The sequence below is a fragment of the Silurus meridionalis genome, chromosome 7 (assembly GCF_014805685.1).
Source record: "Silurus meridionalis isolate SWU-2019-XX chromosome 7, ASM1480568v1, whole genome shotgun sequence".
Taxonomy (NCBI): Eukaryota; Metazoa; Chordata; class Actinopteri; order Siluriformes; family Siluridae; genus Silurus; species Silurus meridionalis.
In genome coordinates this window covers 10,338,525-10,365,526 of record NC_060890.1, presented here as the reverse complement: position 1 = coordinate 10,365,526, position 27,002 = coordinate 10,338,525, and the positions used below count along the sequence as shown (strand labels likewise).

General features: G+C 40.0%; 2 protein-coding genes and 1 non-coding gene across 3 annotated transcripts in view; 2 read left to right on the top strand and 1 right to left on the bottom strand.

Moving 5' to 3' along the window:
* The first annotated feature begins 5 nt into the window (after positions 1-5).
* On the top strand, positions 6-21,752 carry LOC124388833 (interferon-induced protein with tetratricopeptide repeats 5-like). The gene is made up of 2 exons (XM_046853898.1): positions 6-297; positions 19,768-21,752. Exons 1-2 carry the CDS (start codon positions 6-8, stop codon positions 21,174-21,176), a joined length of 1,701 nt encoding a protein of 566 aa, XP_046709854.1. The 3' UTR covers positions 21,177-21,752.
* Positions 21,320-27,002, top strand: part of LOC124388832 (interferon-induced protein with tetratricopeptide repeats 5-like) — a 30,292-nt gene continuing 24,609 nt past the window's right edge. The window contains exons 1-2 of the mRNA XM_046853897.1: positions 21,320-21,358; positions 22,742-22,993. Coding sequence (XP_046709853.1) covers positions 21,320-21,358; positions 22,742-22,993 — 291 coding nt within the window. The remainder of the gene's footprint in view (positions 21,359-22,741; positions 22,994-27,002) is intronic.
* Positions 22,131-22,213, bottom strand: trnal-aag. Its single transcript has one exon. It is a non-coding gene; the product is annotated as a tRNA-Leu (tRNA).

The window sequence follows — 27,002 nt, the reverse complement described above, 5'->3', positions numbered from 1 at the left end:
ACATGATGTGTACCACACTCAACATGGACCAGAGGAAGCGAAGAAAAGAGTTGTCTCAGAAGATTAGAATGAAAATTATAGACAAGCATGATAAAGATAAAGGCTATAAGACCATCTCCAAGCAGCTAGATGTTCCTGTGACTACAGTTGCACATATTATTCAGAAATTTAAGATCTATGGGACTGTAGCCAACCTCCCTGGACGTGGCGGCAGGAGGGAAATTGATGACAAATCAAAGAGACGGATAATCCGAATGGTAACAAAAGAGCCCAGAAAGACTTCTAAAGAGATCCAAGGTGAACTCCATGCTCAAGGAACATCAGTGTCAGATCGCACCATCCATTGTTGTTTAAGCCAAAGTGGACTACATGGAAGACGACCAAGGAGGACACCATTGTTGAAAACAAATCTTGAAAAAGCTAGACTGGAATATGCCAAACTACATGTTGACAAGCCACAAAGCTTCTGGGAGAATGTCCTATGGAAAGATGAGACAAAAATGGAACTTTTTGCCGAAGCACATCAACTCTATGTTCACAGGTGGAAAAATGAAGATATCAAGAAAAGAACACTGTCCCTACTGTGAAACATGGAGGAGGCTCTGTTATGTTCTGGGGCTGCTTTGCTGCATCTGGCACAGGGTGTTTTGAATCTGTGCAGGGTACAATGAAATCTGAAGACTATCAAGGGATTCTAGAGAGAAATGTGCTGGCCAGTGTCAAAAAGCTTGGTCTCAGTCGCAGGTCATGGGTCTTGCAACAGGACAATGACCCAAAACACACAGCTTAAAAAAAAAAAAAAAAAAAAATGGCTAAGAGGAAAACATTGGACTATTCTAAAGTGGCCTTCTATGAGCCCTGACCTCAATCCTATTGAGCATCTTTGGAAGGAGCTGAAACATGCCGTCTGGAAAAGACACCCTTCAAACCGGAAACAACTGGAGCAGTTTGCTCATGAGGAGTGGGCCAAATACCTGCTGAGAGGTGCAGAAGTCTGATTGACAGTTACAGGAATCATCTGATTGCAGTGATTGCCTCAAAAGGTTGTGCAACAAAATATTAAGTTAGGGGTACCATCATTTTTGTCCAGACCTGTATCATGAGTTTATTTTTTTTAATAATTCCGTGGAAGCATCGTTGAAAAGCAATGTCTGACTTTCATTGGTTAACATTCATCGAATTTTTATTTATTATTACTTTTGTCAGATTAAAGTTTTTTCTGTGACCATTGTGAGTTTTTCTTTTATTGACCGAAGGGTACCAACAATTTTGTTCACATGTGTAAGTAAACAAAGCTGTTTGAATGATCACAAGTTCTAGATAATAATTGAATGCCAGGGCTTAATAAAATTTGTTTGGAAAAGATGAATGTGTTTAGAGAGGATATAAATACATTAAAATAATCAGGACATTTTACCTGTGTTTGTAAAACAAACATGGTGATGACATATCAGTTATATCAGAAATGAATTCGTCTAGAAAAAGCAGCATAGCTATTCCCAAGAAAAACACACACACACACACACACACACACACACACACACACACACACACACACACACACACACACACACACACACACAAAGCAATTATCCTGGATTATAGTGTTTTTTTGAACTGAGATATTTGTACACTGTCCCCCCCCACTCTCACATGTTCACAGGTTTGTTGATGGTGATGTGGCATCGTCATCTCTTATCCGAGAGATCCCTCTTGTCTTTGTTACCTTCAGGCTACAAATACAAATAAATTTAATAGAACTTATGTTTTGTCTTAAATCAATTGCACTTTTTACCACGTTTTCCACAGTATTAGTTTGTATTCTTCCTCCTTCCAATAAAATGATGAAACTTTCAGTGGTCCTCCGGATTGAAGACAAATGTCTGAAATCACACTACTACACCACTTCATAGTTTTCGGTGTCAGTGATTAATTTTTGTGTCACATCAAAAATTTCAGATGATTGTGAAATGCATCTTATTATACACATTATTTTAACATAAATATATTAATGATGTACGATTCCACAGAGTTCAGTGACACGTTTAACCAAGTGTGATGTACAGTTATCATAACTAAACACAAGATTTATTTGATGCTGCTGGGATTCAAACCCCCCAAAGAATCAGAGTAATAAAACCTAGCACCTTTAAATATTTTGCCAAAAAAAGCAAACTTAAATTTTCACTTAGTCGCTGGTGTGAGGGAGCTGTGTAGCCAGAAAAGAAGTACACTAGGTGTGTTTCCATCAATAAAAATACAGGAAGAGCTGAAATCAGCATAGATATGAGATAACTTACATTTTATTTTATTATTATTTTTTAAATAACATAGATTTACATTTTAATTTCACATAGTAGACAAACTATTAGATTTCAAAAGAGAAATAAAAATGTTTAATTGGCGATGCCAGGGAGTGAACCCCCAACCTTGTGGGGACTTGCTAATCAATAAACCAACACCTTACCGATTGAGCTATCTCTTCTCCCATGTGCAAGCAGTCAATGTGCCTAATGAACCAACATGGCTTCTTTTCCTATACTTCAACACCATGTAACTTATATTAAAAGTAGGCCAAACAAGTGTTTCGAAAAAGACAAAGAAATAAAGCAATATTTTAAACAGGTCTCTTTGAATAACAAATAGATTTACAGTTTAATTTCACAAAGTAGACAAACTGTTACACTTTAAAAGAGAAATAAAATATTTTCATTGGCTATGCCGGGGATTGAACCCCCAACCTTGTGGGGACTTGCTGATCGGTAATACAACACCTTACCGATTGAGCTAGCTCTTCTCCCATTTGCAAGCAGTCAATGTGCCTAATAAACCAACATGGCTTATTTTTCTATACTTCAACACCATGTAACTCATATTAAAAGTCTTCCAAAAAAGACAAAGAAATAAACCAATCTTTAAACATGTCTCTTTAATTACCAAATTGATTTACAAGTTAATTTCACAAAGTAGACAAACTATTAGATTTCAAAAGAGAAATAAAAAATTTTCTTTGGCAATGGGGGGGGGGGATTAAACCCCCAACCATGTGGGGACTTGCTGATCGGTAAACTAACACCTTACCGATTGAGCTATTTCTTCAACCATTTGCAAGCAGTCAATGTGCCTAATGAACCAAATTGGCTTCTTTTCCTATACTTCAACACCATGTAATTCATATTAAAAGTAGGCCAAACAAGTCTTTAAAAATAGACATAGAAATAAAGCAATCTTTTAAACGGATCTCTTTAATTAACAAATAGATTTACAAGTTAATTTCACAAAGTAGGCAAACTATTAGATTTCAAAAGAGAAAAAACAATTTTCATTGGCAATGCAGGGGATGGAACCCCTAATCTTATGGGGACTTGCTGATCGTTAAACCAACCCCTTACCGACTGAGCTATCTATTCTCCCTTGTTCAAGCAGTCAATGTGCCTAATGAACCAAATTGGCTTCTTTTCCTAGACTTCAAAAGAGAAATAAAAAATTTTCACTGGTGATGCGGGGAATTGAACCCCCAAACTTGTGGGGACCGGCTGAATAATCAACCAACACCTTACCGACTAAGCTATCTCTTCTCGGGTAGTATAAATCCAAACTATTTTACAAGTAACCCTGTAGACAGCAGTGTAATTATAACGGACAATCAACTGCAAAGCTTCACTCCTATTTATGAGAATGACTTAATTTCATTAATCTCCTCATCAAAATAATCAACCTGCATTCTCGATCCCTTGCTTACAAGTTTCTTTAAACAGATAGCTCCAGAGGTAATTAAACCTGTTTTAAAAATAATTAACTCTTCCATTAGCACTGGTTATGTACCTAAATCCTTCAAACTGGCAGTTATCCACCCCCTTATTAAGAAACCTGACCTTGACCCATGTCAGTTGTCCAACTACAGACCGATATCAAATCTCCCCTTTATATCCAAAATTTTAGAAAAGGTTGTAGCACAGCAGTTATGCTCACACCTGCTTATGAATAACATTTTTGAAATGTATCAGTCAGGATTTCGGCCTCATCATAGCACAGAGACGGCGCTAGTTAAGGTGGTAAATGACCTGTTATTGGCCTCTGATCAGGGTTTTGTCTACTTACTTGTTTTGCTCGACTTTAGTGCAGCTTTTGACACCATTGATCACACTATACTGCTTGCTAGACTTGAGAACGTTGTTGGAATAAAGGGAACAGCTCTCTCTTGGCTCAGGTCTTATTTGACTGATCGCTATCAGTTTGTGGATGTAAATGGTGAGTTCTCCACACTCTATGAGGTAAAGTTTGGTGTTCCTCAAGGATCTGTCTTAGGCCCACTGCTTTTCTCTTTATATATGCTGCCTCTTGGTGAAATCATTCATAAACATGGGATTCGCTTCCATTGCTATGCTGATGATACACAGATGTATATTTCAGCAAAGCCAGATGAGCGAGATCAGCTAAACAATGTTGAGAAGTGTGTAAAGGACATTAGACAGTGGATGCTTAATAACTTTCTTCTGCTCAACTCAGATAAGACGGAAATACTTTTACTAGGACCACATGCAGCTAGAAGTAAACTTTCCGATTACGTAGCATCTCTAGATGGTGTTTCTGTTTCAGCATGTACGGCTGTCAAAGACCTTGGTGTGATTATTGACCCGAGTCTTTCCTTTGAGTCTCACGTGAATAATATCACCAGGATCGCCTTTTTTCACCTTAGAATTATTGCTAAAATTAGAATTATGATGTCGTTACAGGATGCAGAAAAACTAGTTCATGCTTTTGTTACTTCTAGATTAGACTACTGTAATGCTTTACTGTCTGGGTGTGTGAGTAAGTGCATAAATAAGCTTCAGTTAGTCCAGAATGCAGCAGCAAGGGTCCTCACTAGATCTAGGAAATACGACCACATCACCCCTGTTTTAATCAGTCTACACTGGCTCCCAATCAAATCTCGCATTGATTATAAAATATTACTACTGACGTATAAAGCACGTAACGGTCTCGCACCGCAGTATCTGAGTGAACTTCTGTACCAGTATGACCCTCCACGCCTACTTAGATCAAAAGGTGCTGGCTATCTGTTGGTTCCTTAAATAATGAAGACTACAGCAGGGGGCAGATCTTTCTCTTATAAAGCCCCACAGTTATGGAACAGCCTTCCAACCAGGGTTGGGGACTCGGACACAGTCTCAGTATACTGGGAATTGAACCCCCAACCTTGTGGGGACCTGCTGATCAATAAACCAACACCTTACCAAATGAGCCATCTTTTCAGCTTTGTGCACGTAGTCAATGTGCCTAATGAACTAAATTGGCTGCTTTTCCTATACTTCAAAAGAGAAATAGAAAAAGGTCATCAGCGATGCGGGGAATTGAAGTGCTAACCTTGTGGGGACCTGCTAATGAATAAACCAACATCTTACCAACTGAGCTATCTGTTCGCCTATATGCAAGTAGTCATTGTGCCTAATGAACTAAATTGGCTTCTTTTCCTATACTTCACAAGAGAAATAAAAAATGTCCATTGGCGATGCGGGGAATTGACCCCCCAACCATGTGGGGACCTGCTGATCAATAAACCGACAACTTACCGACTGAGCTATCTCTTCTCCCTTGTGCCAGCAGTCAATGTGCCTAATGAACCAAATTGGCTTCTTTTCCTATACTTCAAAAGAGAAATTAAACTTTTTCATTGGCGATGCAGGGACTTGAACCCCCAACCTTGTGGGGACCTGCTGATCAAAAAAACCAACACCTTACCGACTGAGCTATCTCTTCTTGCTTGTGCAAGCAGTCAATGTGCCTAATGAACCAAATTGGCTTTTTTTCCCTATACTTCAAAAAAGAAATAAAACGTTTTCATTGGCGATGCAGTGAATTGAACCCCCAACCTTGTGAGGACCTGCTGATCAAGAAACCAACACCTTACCGACTGAGGTATCTCTTCTCCCTTGTGCAAGCAGTCAATGTGCCTAATGAACCAAATTGGCTTCTTTTACTATATTTCAGAAGATAAATACAAAATTTTCATTGGCGATGCAGGGAATTGAACCCCCAACCTTGTGAGAACCTGCTGATCTAGAAACCAACACCTTACCGACTGAGCTATCTCTTCTCCCTTGGGCAAGCAGTCAATGTGCCTAATGAACTAAATTGGCTTCTTTTCTTATACTTCAAAATTGAAATAAAAAATTTTCATTGGGGATGCTGGGAGTTATACACACAACCTTCTGGGTACCTGCTGAGCAATAAACCAACACCTTACTGACTGAGCTATCCCTTCTCCCTTGTGCAAGCAGTCAATGTGCCTTATGAACCAAATTGGTTTCGTTTCCTATACTTCAAAAAAGAAATAAAAATTTTAATTGGCGATGCGGGAATTGAACCCCAACCTTGTGAGGACCTGCTGATCAAGAAACCAACACCTTACCGACTGAGGTATCTCTTCTCCCTTGTGCAAGCAGTCAATGTGCCTAATGAACCAAATTGGCTTCTTTTACTATATTTCAGAAGATAAATACAAAATTTTCATTGGCGATGCAGGGAATTGAACCCCCAACCTTGTGAGAACCTGCTGATCTAGAAACCAACACCTTACCGACTGAGCTATCTCTTCTCCCTTGGGCAAGCAGTCAATGTGCCTAATGAACTAAATTGGCTTCTTTTCTTATACTTCAAAATTGAAATAAAAAATTTTCATTGGGGATGCTGGGAGTTATACACACAACCTTCTGGGTACCTGCTGAGCAATAAACCAACACCTTACTGACTGAGCTATCCCTTCTCCCTTGTGCAAGCAGTCAATGTGCCTTATGAACCAAATTGGTTTCGTTTCCTATACTTCAAAAAAGAAATAAAAAATTTTAATTGGCGATGCGGGGAATTGAACCCCCAACCTTGTGGGGATCTGCTGATGAATAAACCAACACCTTACCAACTGAGCTATCTCTTCTCCCTTTTACAAGCAGTTAATGTGCGTAATGAACCAAATTGGCTTCTTTTCCTATACTTCAAAAGAGAAATAGAAAATGTTCATTAGCGATGCAGGGAATTGAACCCCTAACCTTGTGGGAACCTGCTGATGAATAAACCAACACCTTACTGACTGAGCTATCTTTTCACCTATGTGCAAGTAGTCATTGTGCCTAATGAACTAAATTGGCTTCTTTTCCTATACTTCAAAAGAGAAATAAAAAATGTCCATTGGCGATGCAGGGAATTGAACCCCCAACCGTGTGGGGACCTGCTGATCAATAAACCAACACCTTACCGACTGAGCTATCTCTTCGCCCTTGTGTCAGCAGTCAATGTGCCTAATGAACCAAATTGGCTTCTTTTACTATATTTCAGAAGATAAATAAAAAACTTTCATTGGCGATGTGGGGAATTGAACCCCCAACCTTGTGGGGACCTGCTGATAAAAAAAAAAAACAACTTGCCGACTGAGCTATCTCTTCTTCCTTGTGCAAGCAGTCAATGTGCCTAATGAACCAATTTGGCTTCTTTTACTATATTTCAGAAGATAAATAAAAAAGTTTCATTGTCGATGCAGGAAATTGAACCCGCAACCTTGTGGGGACCTGCTGATCAAAAAAACCAACACCTTACTGACTGAGCTATCTCTTCTCCCTTGGGAAAGCAGTCAATGTGCCTAATGAACCAAATTGGCTTCTTTTCTTATACTTCAAAAGTAAAATAAAAAATTTTCATTGGGGATGCTGGGAATTAAACCCACAACCTTGTGGGTACCTGCTGAGCAAAAGGCCAACACCTTACCAACTGAGCTATCCTTCTCCCTTGTGCAAGCAGTCAATGTACCTAATGAACCAAATTGGCTTTTTTCACTATACTTCAAAAGAGAAATAAAATGTTTTCTTTGGCAATGCAGGGAATCGAACCACCAACCTTGTGGGGACCTGCTGGTCAATAAACCAACACCTTACCAACTGAGCTATCTATTCTCCCTTGGGAAAGCAGTCAATGTGCCCAATGAACCAAATTGGCTTCTTTTCCTATACTTCAAAAAAGAAATAAAAAATTTTCACTGGCGATGCATAAAAAATGTTCATTGGCGATGCAGGGAATTGAACCCCCAAACTTGTGGGGACCTGCTGATCAAACAAACCAACACCATACCAACTGAGCTATCTCTTCTTCCTTGTGCAAGCAGTCAATGTGCCTAATGAACCAACTTGGCTTCTTTTCTTATACTTCAAAAGTGAAATAAAAAATTTTCATTGGCGATGCTGGGAATTAAACATGCAACCTTGTGGGTACCTGCTGAGCAATAAACCAACACCTTACCGACTGAGCTATCCCTTCACCCATGTGCAAGCAGTCAATGTGCCCAATGAACCAAATTGGCTTCTTTTCCTATACTTCAAAAAAGAAATAAAAATTTTCACTGGCGATGCATAAAAAATGTTCATTGGCAAAGCAGGGAATTGAACCCCCAAAGTTGTGGGGACCTGCTGATGAATAAACCAACATCTTACAAACTGAGCTATCCCTTCTCTCTTGTACAAGCAGTCAATGGGCCTAATCAACCAAATTGGCTTCTTTTCCTATACATCAAAAGAGAAATGAAAAATTTTATTTGGTGATGTGGGGAATTGACACCCCAACCATGTGGGGATCTGCTGATGAACAAACCAACACCTTACTGATTGAGCTATCTCTTCTACAGTTTGCAAGCAGTTAATGTGCCTAATGAACCAACATGGCTTCTTTCCCTATCCTTCAACACCATGTAACTCATATAAAATTAGACCAAACAAGTCTTTCAAAAAAGACATAGAAATAAAGCAATCTTTTAAACAGGTCTCTTTAAGAAACAAATAGATTTACAGTTTAATTTCACAAAGTAGACAAACTATTATATTTCGAAAGAGAAAAAACAATTATTCCTTGGCGGTGTCATGGACTGAACCCCCAACCTTGTGGGGACTTGCTGATTGGTAAACTAACACATTACCGACTGAGCTATCTTTTCTCCCTTATGCAAGCAGTCAATGTGCCTAATGAACCAACATGGCTTCTTTTCCTATACTTCAACACAATGTAACATATAAAATTAGACCAAACAAGTCTTTCAAAATAGACAAAGAAATAAAGCAATCTTTAAAACAGGTCTCTTTAATTAACAAATAGATTTACAGTTTAATTTCACAAAGTAGACAAACTATTAGATTTCAAAAGAGAAATAAAAACTTTTCATTGGCAATGCGGGGGATTGAACCCCCAACCTTGTGGGGACTTGCTGATTGGAAAACCAGCACTTTACCGACTGAGCTATCTTTTCTCCCATGTGCAAGCAGTCAATGTGCCTAATGAACCAAATTGGCTTCTTTTCCTATCCTTTAACACCATGTAACTCATATTAAAAGTAGGCCTAACAAGTCTTTAAAAAAAAGACAAAGAAATAAAGCAATCTTTTAAACAGATGTCTTTAATTTACAAATAGATTTACAAGTTAATTTCACAAAGTAGACAAACTATTAGATTTCAAAAGAGAAATGAAAACTTTTCATTGGCAATGCAGGCCATCGAACCAACAACCTTGAGGGGACTTGCTGCTCGGTAAACTGACACCTTATCGACTGAGCTATCTCTTCCCCCATTTGCCAGCTGTCAATGTCCCTAATGAACCAAATTGGCTTCTTTTCCTATACTTTAACACCATGTAACTCATATTAAAAGTAGGCCAAACAAGTCTTTAAAAAAAGAAATAGAAATAAAGCAATCTTTTAAATGGATCTCTTTAATTAACAAATAGATTTACAAGTTAATTTCACAAAGTAGGCAAACTATTAGATTTCAAAAGAGAAATAAATTTTTTTTATTGGCAATGCAGGGGATTGAACCCCCAACCTTGTGGGGACCTGCTGATCTGTAACCCAACACCTTACCAATTGAGCTATCTCTTCTCCCATTTGCCAGCTGTCAATGTCCCTAATGAACCAAATTGGCTTCTTTTCGTATACTTTAACACCATGTAACTCATATTAAAAGTAGGCCAAACAAGTCTTTAAAAATAGACATAGAAATAAAGCAATCTTTTAAACGGATCTCTTTAATTAACAAATAGATTTACAAGTTAATTTCACAAAAGTAGACAAAAAATAGGTTACCTTCGTAACCCCGGTTCTCTGAATCATCGAGTGGAGAGATCCACCTATGGGAAGGACATCCGTACCTGACCTCTGCAGAAGCATCCAATTGCACAAAAGTCTGGCTTGACAGACAGGAGCGCGTGCCCAATGGCAGGTAAGGCAATGCCCCTTACCCGAGTGCATAAGGCACCTGCACGCGCTCCCTTTCCTCAGTGAGCATATTCGCTTCTCGTGCAGCAAGCGGGGCAAACTTGGTGGATCTCTCCACTCGATGACTTAGAGAACCGGGGTTACGAAGGTAACCTATTGTTCTCTTTCACCATCTCGTGTTCGAGATCCACCCATGGGAGATATAGACAACTCCCCGGTTGCCCAATACACTCACAGCGAGGCTCCGTAAGCCAGAGGAAGGCCAAACAGGTGGTGCACGGCACGTCACAAAGTAGTAGACACAATATACTGCTCGGGATAAAAACCCAGCCATGGAACAAAACAAGACATGTGGCAACACGCATGTTAGAACCCCAATGATGACCTACAAGCGGGCTGCCTGTAGGAAAGAAAACATGTCCATAGACATGTGAATGGACCAGCCTGGGTCTCAAGAAAAAGGGGTTCCTGTGTTCCCGGCGGGGCCCAAGAGATGAAGAGCTGGTCGTTCCTAGAAAAGAGTTTGTCCTGTCCAAGTAAACCTGAAGGGCACTCACAGGGCACAAAGCACCCAACCCCTGGTCCTCCGCAAAGGAAAAGGCGGAGGATGAAAGGCGGGGAGCACAATCACCTCACCAGCGAAAGCTGGAAAGCATCTAGGCACGAAGGCCGGGTTAGGCCTAAGCAAACCCTATCCCCTTCGAACGAGAATTTAGAGCATGAGGAATGAACTGAGAGCGCATGCAAATGACTGACACGGCCGGCGGAAGCCAAAAACCAAGCCTGAGGGAGATATCCCAAGAACCCAACCTGGGACTACACCTTCGAAGACTGGGATGGGGCGCCGCCGCCGTAGTGGCGTGACATGCAGCGATAGCCGCTAAATAGACCTTGATCGTCAAAAAGGTTCTGCCGCGATCGATAAGGTCCCGCCAAAAAACAGAGAATGTCAGCGACCGAGCACAAATATGAAACGAGCCGGTGTTTCCTGCACCGCGCCTCAAACACACACCCCGCGCACTCGTAGAGAGAACGCGTGAAAGAGGCCCTGGCATTCTGAATCGCGGCGATAACGCACAAAGGACGCCCTAAAGCGTCCAAATACGCCCTCGTAGGGGCCAGGCACAGAAAAGCCACCCTGTCTGGGCGAGGACGATAGATTTCCCGTCCGCTCGGGCCGCAAGGTCCGTGCGCAACGGGAGGGGCCAAGGTTCCGCACAAAATGTGCTTGGCCGAACCTCTCACATAGCAGCCCCCCTATCTGAGGGTGGAGCCACCACTCACGTAGAGTGGGTTTCCCCAGGACAGAAGGTCTGCGCCCTTGTTTAAAAAGCCCAGGATGTGCCCGTAAGACAGGAAAAGCCATGAAGCTTGGGGGAGCGCATGCTGCCCTGACGGTAGATATGCGCTACAGCTGTCATAATGTCACAGCGCACCAGCACATGATGCCTGTGCAGGCGAGGCAAAGAATGCTTCGGAGCTTTGAACACAGTGTGGAGCTCAAATTAACTCATATGGGCTGAATGGAGTGAGTTTGGCCATACACCATTCACTGAACCGCCCTCCTACGTGGCTCCTCACTCCGTGAAGGAGGCATCTGTGGTTACCACTTTCCGAAATTGTATACACCGAAATTGTATTTCCCTAAACATTTGTTCAATACACGGAGGTCCTGAATAAGACGGAGGAACCGCCTTATTTCGGGGCCAGGAAATAGCGAGAGAAAAGAGCCCTGAATACACAGATGCGGGGGCACAACCCGAATCGCTCACTTCGCGAGAAGATATTACGTCATTCAGAATGTGAGCGGAGCTCTAGTCCGTATAGGATCATACCACTCCATTGAACCGCAGGGGTGTTATGGCACACTGAAACCTGTAACCCCTCGTGACCATGTGGATCACCCGATCGAGGGCCGAGCCAGGCAGACAGCCTGTCACGTGACTCCCGAGCGACCCCCACACAGCCCGGTGGAATTCACTGTCACTGTCACACAGACTGCTGCAGCGCAAAACAACGCTACTGGGCACGCTGAATAAAGTCCGGTCATGAACTTTGTAGCGAATTTACAGTTGTGTTCAAAATTATTCAACCCCCAATGCTGTAAATGGTTTTAGGGAATTTAGTGTACATTTGTAATTGTATTCAGAATGAAATCCTACAAGGACTTCTTAAAGAACCATATGCAACTAAAATGACATCAATTAGTTTTGTAATACAGTAGTAAATGTTTATTTTGTGAATTCTTCATTGACATAATTATTCAACCCCTTAAAGACTACCACTCTGAAGAACAGAGGTTCAATGAAGTGTTTTCAATCAGGTATTGAAAACACCTATGGATATCAGGGAGCAGCAATAAAGCCTAATAAGCACCAATTAGGCAGCTTTAAAATGACTGTGATACTCAGCTCCTTCTAGACATTTACTGGTGTGGTTACAGGTGATTACTCTTCATAGGAAGGGCAATGGCTATAAGAAGATTGCAAAGATGTTAAACATACCAAGAGACACCATAGGAAGCATCATTCGCAAATTCAAGGCAAAGGGCACTGTTGAAACGCTACCTGGTCGTGGCAGAAAGAAGATGCTGACTTCGACTGCTGTGCGCTACCTGAAGCGTAGAGTGGAGAAAAGTCCCCGTGTGACTGCTGAGGAACTGAGAAAAGATTTGTCAGATGTGGGTACTGAAGTTTCTGCTCAGACAATACGGCGCACCCTGCGTAATGAAGGCCTCCATGCCAGAACTCCCAGGCGCACCCCCTTGCTGTCCCCAAAGAATAAGAAGAGTCGACTGCAGTATGCCAAAAGTCATGTGGACAAACCACAGAAGTTTTGGGATAGTGTTCTGTGGACTGATGAAACAAAATTAGAACTGTTTGGGCCCATGGATCAACGCTATGTTTGGAGGAGGAAGAACAAGGCCTATGAAGAAAAGAACACCTTGCCTACTGTGAAGCATGGCGGGGGGTCAATCATGCTTTGGGGCTGTTTTGCTTCTGCAGGTACTGGGAAGCTTCAGCGTGTGCAAGGTACCATGAATTCTCTTCAGTACCAGGAGATATTGGATGACAATGTGATGCAGTCCGTCACAAACCTGAGGCTTGGAAGGCGTTGGACCTTTCAACAGGACAATGATCCCAAGCATACCTCCAAGTCCACTAGAGCATGGTTGCAGATTAAAGGCTGGAACATTTTGAAGTGGCCATCGCAGTCACCAGACTTAAATCCGATTGAGAACCTCTGGTGGGACTTAAAGAAAGCAGTTGCAGTGCGCAAGCCTAAGAATGTGACTGAACTGGAGGCTTTTGCCCATGATGAATGGGCGAAGATACCCATAGATCGCTGCAAGACACTTGTGTCAAGCTATGCTTCACGTTTAAAAGCTGTTATAACTGTAAAAGGATGTTGTACTAAGTACTAAGATTGAATGTCACTTGGGGGTTGAATAAAACTGATAATGATGTGAGCTCAGAAAAGACATTTGTGGTTATTTCATTATAAATGTTATGTTATATTTGTCTGACCTACACGTGCCTCTTTGATTTAATTGTAAGCAGGATGACTGAATGATCATAATCAATGTCAAACCGACCAAAACAATCAATTTCAGTGGGGGTTGAATAATTTTGAACACAACTGTAGCTCGCATAGAAAGGTAAATATTTATAAGTTATTATAAATATTTAAGTTAAGTTGAAATTGACGGTAATGGAATTAACGTTACACTTATTTGGTCTGTTCATCCGCCGAACAGACAGTATAATCTTTATTAATTTTAGAAAAGAGGTATCTCTTGCATTGGCTTGTTGCACAAGAGTCCGGATGCAACAGAGAAATCTTTGAAAAGCCAGTTAGGGTGGGGTCAGATGTTCTTCCAGGTTCTCCTGAAGATCAGAGCAGTTGTTGTTCTTGGAAGTGAAGCTTGTCGGAAGATCTTGAAGAAAGAGGGAGTCGTTTCCAAGCTGTTTCGTACGTCTGACCAACGATTGGTAGTGTTTGTGACATTTTAAAGGTTCCGAACTCCACCCATCTTTGGGGAAATGGCCAATACTACGGCCTGAAATTTTAGAGGGAAAAACTCCCTTTGTTTTATGTGTCTGTGAGCGTGGTTTGGGCTATAAAACTTTAAAGTTTTATCCAAAGTGTTTTAAGACGGTATGGTACCTTTCGTGATCAAATAAAAGAGTGCCCCATTGTGTTGTGTGTGTGTGTGTGTGTGTGTGTGTGTGTGTGTGTGTGTGTGTGTGTGTGTGTGTGTGTGTGTGTGTGTGTGTCACAAACAGTCATATTGGAGCCGAGTTTCGAGTTTGGATTGTTTTATGATTAGAGGGTCCCTGTGAACTCAACAAGAGTTCAGGGTTTGGGAGTGTGACACTGTGGGATACACCACCCCCAATAAAAGTTTCACCTTTTGATTGAGATGTAGATGTCATAGGTTAAAAGGAATGCCTGGGACATGAAATCTAAATGACCTGTGCCAGACGCTACAACTTCCTCAACTTGCAAAAGACACTGCATAGCGAAAGGTATTCTCCACTTCAGTGCTTAAAAGTGACAGTGTCTCCTTGACAATTTATGCACCTAAAAAAACAAGACTGTGTGTGTTCTAAGTTCCATGCACCAAGACGTGATGATCGGTGATAGCTGAAAGAGGAAACCCAACACAATAACAGACTATAACCAACGGAATGTATGTGAATGTATATAATTTTACACCAGTGCTACAATGTTTTCTGATGTGTTGAAAGATTTCTTAAAAGATTTATGATCAAACTCTTGATGTCACCCAAATGAGGATGGGTTCCCCTTTTGAGTCTGGTTCCTCTCAAGGTTTCCTCCTCATTACATCTAAGGGAGTTTTTCCTTGCCACAGTTGCCATGGCTTGCTCATCAGGGATAAATGTACACCGTTCACCTTGACTGTTGATTTCTGTAAAGCTGTTTGGGACAATGTCTGTTGTGAAAAGGGCTATAGAAATAAACTTGACTTGACTTGACATGTGTACTATACAGGCCTATAGAAAAAAAGCACATATACTCATGACTCTCTCTCTCCCTTTCTCTGCTTTTACAGTGTGGTGTAGACGTGTTGGACCAAATGGCGCGGATGTATTCTATAAGAGCAGCAACACGCACGGTGGCCAGTAGTGTTTTTTTACAATATGCTGAACCTAGCGGCGGTGAATGCCTACATTTTGCACAAGGCATGTACAGGGTGGACAGGCAAAAGCAGATTGTTTCTGAGTCTTCTAGCTAAGGAACTTCGTTGCCGATTCATGCAGCACAAACAGAGGTATGGCCTCTGAGCTACTTTGAGTAAACAAATGCAAATGTGCCAGGCCTCACAGGTAATGGGTGTGTTTGCACAACAAAAGCAGGAGAACAATCGAGCTGAAGGCCTGTGAAAATCTCACAGGGGTGCTAGTAGGTGTTAGGTCCAGGGAATTTACGCAAATTTGCGCAGGTTTAGTAAATCTAGTTTATAGGTAATATGAAAGGGTTTAATGCTAAGCTAAGATGATAGCTGTACAAAAAGCCATGGAATGACAATAAGGAAACGGCTTGGGAGCGGTGTTGGAGGATGAAACGAAACTAGAGATAAACATAGAGATAAGCATTTTTTTTTTGCTTTTATTTCTACAGGCTATAATTATGCAACATGCCCTGTTTGCTTCATAAAATATTTAACATGAGTGTGACTTGATATTGACATTTCATTTTCCTTCACGTACTATTACAATTCAGCCGATTATATTGTTTCCATATGACGTCATCTGAAGGTTGGAAAGGAAAATACTTTCGGTTTCTATTCCTCAACAGATTAAATGCATGGTCGGAGAATAACACCGCTCATATCCGTGTCACTATATAGTCCTCTCCAGGGTGAAAGACTGATTGCACATCACCCAGACTGATCACCATGAGGTAAGTGATATCATGCTGTAGACGTACTTTTGTATACCTTCAATTTGTTTTTATAACATTAACCCAAAAGATCGTGTAAGATACATAATTTGACCATAAGTGACCATAACATTGCACCACAGTATAGCTTTTAGAGGCATGCTTTAACCTTCCCTTAACGACATATAAGATTTATATACCAGTTTTATGAGAATGTACACTCTGTACAAACTATGCAGAGCAACATATTGTGGTCTTTAAAAGTTTCGACCAAAGATTTGTTGTTAAGAAACACACACCAGAGAGCTCCTGGACCACCTTCTTCTTCTTCTTCTTCTTCTTCTTCTTTGGCTTCTCCCATTAGGGGTCCCAACCCAACTACCTGCATGTCTCCCCTCACCACATCCATAAACCTCCTCCTTTCTCTTCCTCATTTCCTCCTTTCTGGTGGCTCCATCCTCAGCATTCTCCTACCAATATACCCCATGTCCCTACTCTGAACATGTCCAAACCATTTCAATCTCGCCTCCCTCACCTTGTCTCCAAAACGCACATCCTTTCCAGCTTGGCCCTTTTGCCTGGCCAATCAGTACAAATCATTTTCTCCTTCCTTAGTGTCCAACTTCACATACAGCTTTTCATGTGCCTTTTCCTTGGCTTTCGCCACATCCCTCTTTACCTTCTGCCACATCTCCTTGTACTCCTGCCTACTTTTCTCATCATTTTTCCGATCCCAATTCTGTTTTGCCACCCTCTTTCTCCTTATGCTTTCCTGCACTTCCTCATTCCACCACCACATCCCTTTGTCTTCCATTCTATTTCCAGATGTCACACCAAGTACCTTTCTAGCTGCCTCCCTTATCACTTCTGCAGTAGATGCCCAAATATCCAGCACCTCTTCAACACCACCGAGCCCCTGTCTCTGAATCTCACACTAACAGTCTTCCGCCTTCAGTTTCCACCATCTTATTCTGCTTTCAGTCTTCACTCTCCTCCTTTGCTTCTTCAACTCCAAAACCATCCTACTAACCACCATCCGATGCTGTCTTGCTACACTGTCCCCTGCCAACACATTACAGTCTCCAATCTCCTTCAGGTTGCATCTCCTACATAAAACATAGACTACCTGTGTGCACCCTCCTCCACTCTTATACGTTACCCTATGATCCTCCTTTTTCTTAAAATAAGTATTCACCACTGCCATTTCCATCCTTTTAGCAAAATCTACCACCACCTGCCCTTCCACATTCATTTTCTTAAAGCCATACGTACCCATCACCTCCTTATCACCTTGATCCCTTCACCTACATGTCCATTGAAATCTGCCCCAATTACCAATCTTTCATTCATAGGTACACCTTCTACCACTTCATCTAACTCACTCCAAAATCTTTCCTTTTTATCCATCTCACAACCCACTTTTGAAGCATAAGCACTGATGACATTTATCATCGCTCCTTCAACTTCCAGCTTCACGTTTATCACCCTCATCAGAAACTCTCTTCACCTCCACTACACTCTTACTGTACTCTTCCTTCAGAATCACCCCTACACCATTTCTCTTTCCATCCACACCATGATAGAACAGTTCGAAACCCACCTCTAATGTTCCTGGCCTTACTCCCTTTCCACTTGTCTCCTGAACACACAACATATCTACCTTTCTCCTCGCCATCATCTTGGGACCAGCACTAAGAGTGCACTGGCTTGTGCAACCCAAATGGCTGGGTTAGAGCTCCTAGACCACTATTTTCTCTTTTTATTCTGCTGCCCTGAAATGTTTTTTGAAAAAAATAATTGAAAAAAGCTAAAATAATGTTCATTAAAATGCTGTTTTATATATATATATATATATATATATATATATATATATATATATATATATATATATATATATATATATATATATATATATAGGTCTGTTTGAATATTAGATTCTTATGTTACTATACTGAAAACCATTACAGGTGACTTCCCTGTGAATCGGATGAGATGTCATCAAAGCTTAATGTAACTACTTTGGACAGACTAAAATATAAAACATTCTGGGTTGTTAAACACCTCTAAGATCTTTTGGAGACAAAGTGAGAGAGGTTAGTTTTTTCAGAAAGTTTAGGTTATAGGATCCAAGCCAGATGCAAAAAGAGCAGGGGAGAAAAGCTGTGCCGAGCTGAATCGGGGAGCCGATTCAGAGAGCCGATGTGCGCGGAGGGTGGGGATGCCGAGCCGGAAGTCGGGGCGCGTTCAGCGCGAGCAGAGCCGAGTCGGAAATCAGGCGTCCTTATAAGTGCCAGAAAATTAGACGCCATTTCCGTGCAGCTGGTTGGGAGGGGGCGTTTCCTCTGTGATTGAGGCGGTAATGCCTGAAGTGCTCAAGCGGGCTGACAAGATTGAGATGTTTTGGTCATGTGTAGAGGAGGGACATGGGTATATCAGAAAAAGAATGCTGACGATGAAGCTGCCAGGCAGGAGGAAAAGAGAAAGGCCATGGAGTAGGTGTATGAATGTAGTTAGGGGTGAGGGAAGACATGCAGGTGGTTAATTTGAAAGAGGCAAAGGACAAGGGGGTATGACGACGAATGAGTCACTTTGAGAAGAACATATATATACTTGCAAAATAGCAGGGTGTTTAAATACTTATTTTCCTCACTGTATGTATATATATATATATATATAAATTACACACACACGCGCACACACATATATGTGTGTGTGTGTGTGCGTGTGTGTGTGTGTGTGTGTGTGTGTATATATATATATATATATATATATATATATATATATATATATATATATATATATATATATACACAGTGGTCCCCCGTGGTTAACTGTGAGGAAAATAAGTATTTGAACACCCTGCTATTTTGCAAGTTCTCCCACTTAGAAATCATGGAGGGGTCTGAAATTGTCATCGTAGGTGAGAGACATAATCTAAAAAAAGAAATCCAGAAATCACACTATATGATTTTTAAACTATTTATTTGTATAATAGCAGGGTATTCAAATACTTATTTTCCTCACTGTATATATATATATATATATATATATATATATATATCTTTAGATGCGCTATAATAAAATTTAGCATTTACTTGAACTTGGAAACCCAAACCTGTTCCAGCATGGCAATGGCATGAATGCTGACTGCACCCCAGGTCTTTTCACTTACATCAGTACCAGCATTTTGTAATATACTTCTGGCTGATGAACACAAATATCAATAAGCACAGCAAAATCTAGTGGAACAGCTTCCCAGAAAAGAAGGGAATTAAATAGAGCAAATTGGGAGTAAATGTGTAATGTAATGGTCAAAATCACATACCATACTATATATATATATATATATATATATATATATATATATAATAATACTGTGTATATATATATATATATATATATATATATATATATATATATATATATATATATATATATATATATAGTATGTATAAATATACAGTATGTGTGTATATATATATATATATATATATATACAGTATTATTCTGAGCAATGATCTGTTCTTAAGACGATTTTACAACATTTACCATTTTTTAATGATACATATTTATGCATGTTGCATATTTCTTTCTCTACCAGTTCAACAGTAAACAGTTATCAAAACCAGACTTCTTCAGCAAGAATGCCATTTCACCTGGGCTCTGGATAAAAATGATGCAGATCTAACAGATCTTCTGAACAGGCTAGAAGAACAGCTTAGCCTGGATCTCGGAAAGGAGGCAGGAGTTGCACGTACACACAGCTGTATGGGATATGTGAAGTTTCTACTAGGCTCCAATACTGAGGCTCTGTGCAACTTTGAGAAATCTGTAGAACTCATTAAGGCTCATGGAAATGACTGTGGTAAGCTGCTTGTTGTTGCCTATGGAGACCTTGCATGGTTATACTATCATATGGGTAATTTTGCAGAGTGTGAAATGTACCTGAATAACCTGAGGGAGATTAAAGAGAAATATCCATCTGTCCCATATGCTGAGGTGCTTGGAGAGAAAGGATGGACATTGCTTAAGTTTTCACGCAAATATTATGAAAGGGCCAAAGAATGCTTTAAAAAGGCCCTGGATCTGGACCCTGAAGAGGCTGAATGGAACTCCGGCCTTGCCATTGCTCTGTATCGGACAGAGTTTGTGGGAAAAGGATGTGCACCAGAAACTTCAGATGCTGTTAATCAACTTAGACGAGCTATAGCCACTAACCCAGATGATGATGTTCTTAAAGTTCTGCTTGCTCTGAGATTGGCTGTTTTCAAGAAGCACAGTGAGGCAGAGAGCCTAGTGGAGCAAGCCTTAGAGAGGTCTCCAGAACACCCACATGTGATTCGCTATGTTGGAAAGTATTTACGGAATGCAGGATCTGTGGACAGGTCCATTGCCCTGCTAAAGAGAGCATTAGAGAAAGTGTCAAACAAAGCTTTTATACACCATCAGCTGGGGCTCTGCTATAAACAAAAGATTATGAAGCTGAAGCGGGCAGGAAGCCACCACACAAAAGGAGCTGAAATTAAACGAGCTCAAGAGCAATGCATCTACCATTTGGAGATGGCAATCGAACTGAAAACCGGCTTCATTCTAGCCATGGCTGAATTAGCCTTCCAATATGGGTTTAATCGGGATATATCAAGAGCAGAAGAAATGTTCCAGAATGCATTTCAAGCAGCCAAAGAGAAAAAAGACAACTACCAGACTGTTCATGTGTTTTATGCAGAATTTCAGCGGTATGTTAGGAGATGTGAGCCTGCTGCCATCAAACATTACATTGAATGTCTAAAGATAAATCCAAATCAATTTGAAGGGAAAAAAAGTGCTAAAAGTCTGAGAAAGATTGCAGAGAGAAGAATTGAGAACAACCCAAATGATGGAGAGGCCTTTGGAATACTTGGAATCATTCATAAGGAACGAGGAGAAAAACAACAAGCCATAGAGTGCTTTGAGAAAGCGCTGACCTATGTAGATAATGAGGAGTACCTCAGTGATCTTTGTGAGCTTAGGCTTTCTCTACAGTAATATTAGCAATATGAAGTATGATACACAGCCAAATATCTATATACTCATTTATTATTCATGATATTTACTGTTAACAGTGTAGCATCTGTAATCTTGTTTTAAATGTGTGGATGTAGCAAACACAGCAATTTGTTAAGACGTACATGGACACACTCTCAGTGCACTCTCACGCCTTAATACAAGTCAGTTTCACAACACTAAATGTGTTAAGAGTGGAAAAACACACTGACATGATTATTGAGGAGATTAAAGGAGCAGGAAGCTTTGTCTGTGCTAAGGCAGTAAGCAGGATAAAAACGATTAAATAGGAAGATTGAAGACAAATTAAAAATTAATACGAATAAGTAAAGCAGCAGAATCCAGCTAAATTTAAAAAAAAAAAAATTGTTGTTTGTCTTTATAAGTGAATGTAATTTACTAAATTCTCACACTACTGATCTCAAAATCTCAAGTCTTTTAAAACTGTGAATATATTTTGCACATTTATGAAGGCTGCATATTAATGTTCTAATGTGTAATATTAATGCATGTTCTTCTGCAACCAAATGAAAATAAAATTTGTTCAAATCATGTGAATATGTTTTATTAAATTTAAATATATTTTAAATACTCAAAGCATGTTTATGGTTCAGGTTGTATATGGAGAGAGGAAATGTGAAAGTGTATAATTTATTTAATTTAAACTTTCCTTAAAACTTTCACACACGCGAACACACACCTTGTAATGTTGTCAATTTTGAAAAATGATTTCACTTTAAACTCTTTATTGTCATTTGTAAACTGAAATCACAAAGATTATAATAATTTGGTAATAGTCTAAATTATTCCTCTATGACAATACAGAAATGTCAAAGTGTAAAAAACAGGTTTGTAAAGTATTGATCAGAACACACACTTCTTTATGTATCTTTATTGAAGTCCACATTTGAGGATGGATATCTAGAAAAACCTAATTGGCAGCGGTGGGATTCGAACTCACGCCCCCGAAGAGACTGGAGCCTTAATCCAACGCCTTAGACCGCTCGGCCACGCTATCCTCTCCGGTACTGAAATGTAAAATCAAGATAATAATAATAAACAAACATTATACACACACACACACACACACACACACACACACACACACACACACATATATATATATATATATTAGCGATTTGTGGTGTTTCCACTCACTAAACTCCAAACTCGCCGTTTTCATTATAAATATGCTGTTGGTCTTTAACTACACGCCCATGAGCTTCTCTAAGTTTCGATTTCCACCGAACACATGATTACACAAGCATCATTTTAATCCAGGAAATGCTTCAGATTTCTAGGTTCCTCACTGTTTCATAGTCATTCACTTTCTGGTAATTGTATTCCGGATTGCAGCAGATGACCACAATGAGGTAAGCGTTACAATAACTAGAAAGAAAATAGTCGGTCACGAGATGGTGTGTGTGAGACACTGAATAACTTTACAATACTGTATTAAGCGGTTGCTGCTTCTGTGTTACAGTCTAACAGAAGCCACACTTCTCCAGGCAGAACTACACAAGCTTGAATGTCACTTCACCTGAAAGCTGAAAAAAGAAGAGCTGGATCTTACAGATCTTTTAAACAGGCTTGAACAGCATGCCGACTTTAACCTTGGCGAGAAAGCAGGACTTGCACAGACATACAACTCTTTGGGATATGTTAAGCATCTCCTAGGGTCTTCTCAAGACGCACTTGGCTACCTGCAGAAGTGTGTAGAGCTCACTAAAGAGAGCAGGCTGGATGACTGTGACAAGTGGCTCATAGTGCCCTATGGGAATTTAGCCTGGTTGCAGTACCAGTTGAAGTGCTTTAGTGAATGTGAGAGTTACCTGGAGAAGATCAGAAGTATTGTGCAGGAATTGCCAGATTCATCTTTGGGTCTTTGTCATCAAGTGCTTGGAGAAAAAGCCTGGGCCTACTTCAAGTTCTCTCACAAGTACTACAACCAAGCAAAAGAGTGCTTTGAGAAGGTTTTGGAGCTGGAGCCCATGAATGCTGAATGGAATTGTGGTTATGGTTTTGTGCTCCACAGAACAGAAACACAGTGTCCTAGTGTAAGAACAATTAAACAACTGCGTCAGGCCATAGACACAAACCCGGATAATGATGAGCTTAAAGCTCTCTTAGCAGTAAGACTTGGTGAAGCCAAGGAGTACAATGAAGGGGAGAGTTTGGTGGAAGAAGCTCTGGAGGGTTCTCCTAATGCTCCTAATGTCATTTGATATGTGGGGAAATTTTTGAGGATCTATGGCTCAGTGGAGAGGTCCATTGCACTGCTAAAAAGAGTTTTAGAGAAGTCACCCACATCAGCTTTCATACACCATCAGCTTGCTCTCTGCTACAAGAGAAAAGTAATTACTTTGCAGCGTGAAGGATAGAGAAGATAGACATGCAGGGCCATAGGAGGCTGAAGACATTCTCAAAAATACTAGTATTTATGAATATCTAACTATTCTGTGCATTCTAAAGGCTGTTTTTGAAGCAGGGTCATTTGCATTCTGATACAAGAGCAGAATTGCATTCTGAGTCATGATTTACCAGTAATTTCTGTTTATTCTACTCGAGTAAAACAATAATTCTTCATTTAAAGATGGGAGCAGTATTAAGTATTAAACAAGTACCCTTTATTACTCAAACAGAAATAAAATGTTAATTTAAGATCAGTACAGACAATTTTTATGTCACTAGGCTAATCTTTTATTAATCGTTATTTAGTTTAAAACATGTTTATTGTAAAAGACATTGTAACTTTTTTTCTTTCATCAAATGTAGACGATATGTAAATCTATTTTATAAGAAGGTCATTTAAACTATTTCTTCTGTCAATGTACTTGATATGAACACTGATATATCAGCTTCCAGTAAATGTCCAAGTTTGGAGTGAGTTGAATCAGCACTGCCCTTTTGTGGCACTAATTTTTCTTCCAAGCTGATTCATAAAAAAAATATGACGCTGATATTTTTAACCACAGTACATTAATAAACTTTCTTTCGGCTTCTCCCATTAGGGGGTCGCCACAGCGGATCATCCGTATTCATGATCCGCATGTTTGATTTGGCATGTGTTTAACGCTGGATGCTCTTCCTCAACGCAACCCTCCCCACTTATCCGGGCTTGGGACCGGCACTAAGAGTGCACTGGCTTGTGCAACCCTAATGGCTGGGTTTGGTAAACACAGTACATTAATACTAGAGAGAAAAACACAACAAACACATTCTCAAGTTATACAGCACTTTTGGGTAAACACTTTACAAAAACAAACGAACAAAATAATAAAAAGAAACGATGCAATATGCACCAACTCTAACTCACATTCTCTGTTTTCTGAACTTTTCATTCACAATCTACGAATGAAATGCTTTTTTAACAGAAAGTTGCCAGATAGAAAGGGCACATTACCGGAATTTCAGACTGTAAAAATGTGCTGGTTCTGCTACAAATGCACCTGCCTTTTTTTTTTTTTTTTTTTTTTTAATTAAAAACAAAACAATACAGATGATATAACCAATAGGTCCAACACTATAAGATTTTTGCAGTATAAAACTCTGCCTGTTTGCCTTCACATGCTTCTGGTGTGGAGACTTTGCTTAGCGAGTTCCTCTGAATTCTAAAAGTGATGGTACACAGCAGAAGAGCTCTGGAGATGAGGCAAAGCCATTGAGAAAGAACATCGCTGTGTTACCTGTGGTTGTACACTGTTAGTGTTAAGATGGTTTTCACACTGTTTCACATACATTCCTTTGTCTGCTCAGTGTCTATAGAATATTTATGATGTTAGTCTGTAAGGTAAACAGGGAGTCCTTATCTGGACTCACACATCGCCAGCTAGTATATCCTCTTGTCTAAACAGGAAACAACTAGGTCAGGTTTCTTTTCTCTGTATGTGTATAAATACGTTCTGCTACCTGCAATAAAGAGAAGAAGAGGAAGAACATGCATTCTGTGTGCTGTGTATTTCTTCTTCCCTGATATCAGAAAGGCACCACGGGCATAGCAGGTCGTATGGAAAACCTCTCCAAGAATTAAGTTTCGTTTGGGCATGATAAAAATCTAACAGTTTTGGTGTCAGAAGCGAGATACTTTCAGCAATATCCAAAAAGGGAAATCACGCATCAAGGTAAGTTTTAAGATACTTCCTTGTTTGCGGGGATTGTCCCGTATGCCAGCCAATAGGGCTGCATATGTGTTTGTGTCTTGGTTATGCATTAATTGTTTAATGATAATTTCCTTTGGTGGGATGATTACGTCGCGACATTGGTTTCCTCACCTTAGATGTAAGATGCAAGATTAGAAGATGTTTTTACGGTCTGTCTAATATAGGCGATATTGTCTGAAGTATCCAAAAGAATCCATGATAATTTATATGCCCGAAAAAAATAGATAAATGAAAAATTAATTGTTTAAAAAAAAAAAAAAGGAAGAGAAAAGAGAAAAGGAACTAAAGAAAAACGGACATTATGAAAAGACTAAAATTTTTCAAAAGACTTCAATCTTGTTTTGGCTTTATAGTCTATTTTTTTCTCCTAATTTACAAAATTTGTGATCCAATTGGAGAGACTGGATTACATTTTTGTTTGAAGACTGCGATCCCCCTGGTGCCTAAGCGCAGCTGTATTTATCTAAGTGTTATGTGTTGTGTGTATCGTCTGTATGTTGAGTGTTGTGTGTCTGTTCTTTGTTCTATGTAAAGAAGATGGGTCATGACATTTCTCGCTTATTGCCGGAAGAAAATCCCAAAGATTGGATGTATAGGAATTGTGCCGGTTATGGAACTAATCCTTATTTAGATCATTTGGCATTATGGAGTGAAATTGTATTACATCTAGATACATTTTCCTAGAGATTTAGATGCTGCTAGAGGTTTCTACTATGCTCCAGGTTAAGTTAACCCGTTATGCTCTGCACTGCAACAGGAAGTGGTGCATTCCAGCCTCAGCACAAAACTCAAGGAGGAGGTCCTAGGAAAAAGGGGAAGTTCATATTTTAGGGAATAGATAGATTTCCAATTTCATGTCCTGTAACTCACCTTTTGCCTGTAGTGACACAGACTGGTACAAATTTTTTTCATAGCTTTACAATAATTCCAAACTCGCCTTTAAACCTTTTAGGAAGAAATATGATGCACAAAATGGGAATGGAGATTTTGTTTTTTGAAACCAATGTTTCACTGTCTTTTTCTTCTGTCCTCATGCTCTTAACCAAGCCACAGAGGTCCTGCCTGATGAACCGAATTTAGGTGAAGTTAACCCTAAATTATGGGCCTCTCACAAAGATGAGGCAGGTTTAATCCAGGTAAAACCGTATCTTGCACTCATAAAAACACACCATCCGATTTTTGTTAAACAATATCCATTGTCGAAAGAGAATAATGTTGGCATTGCTTCAGTTATTGACAATTTATTGTCACAAGGTGTTTTGATCGAGACACATTCACCTTATAACACACCGATTAATCCTGTCTTGAAGGCAGATAAAAAATGCTGGAGGCTAACACAAGATTTACGTGAGATTAATAAATTAGTTATTCCGTTAGCTCCTTTGGTGCCCGATGTAGCTACCATTGTTAACTCTATACCAGCGACTCACAGATTTTTTACTGTGATTGATCTTTGTTCTGCTTTTTTCTGTGTCCCTTTGGCCTCAGAGACGCAGACGCTTTTCGCATTTACCTATAGGGGATGTCAATTCACCTGTACCCGTCTTCCTCAGGGTTTTGTTGACTCGCCAGCCGTATTCTCCGCTGTAGTGCACAGAACTTTGGCTGATATACACCTTCCAGAAACAACCTGCATTCTTCAATACGC

Coding starts and splice junctions, on each gene's coding strand:
- LOC124388833 (XM_046853898.1), top strand. CDS start 6: ATGTGTACCACACTCAACATGGACCAGAGGAAGCGAAGAAAAGAGTTG. Junction 298..19,767: donor GACTTCTAAAGAGATCCAAG/GTGAACTCCATG, acceptor AACAGTAAACAG/TTATCAAAACCAGACTTCTT.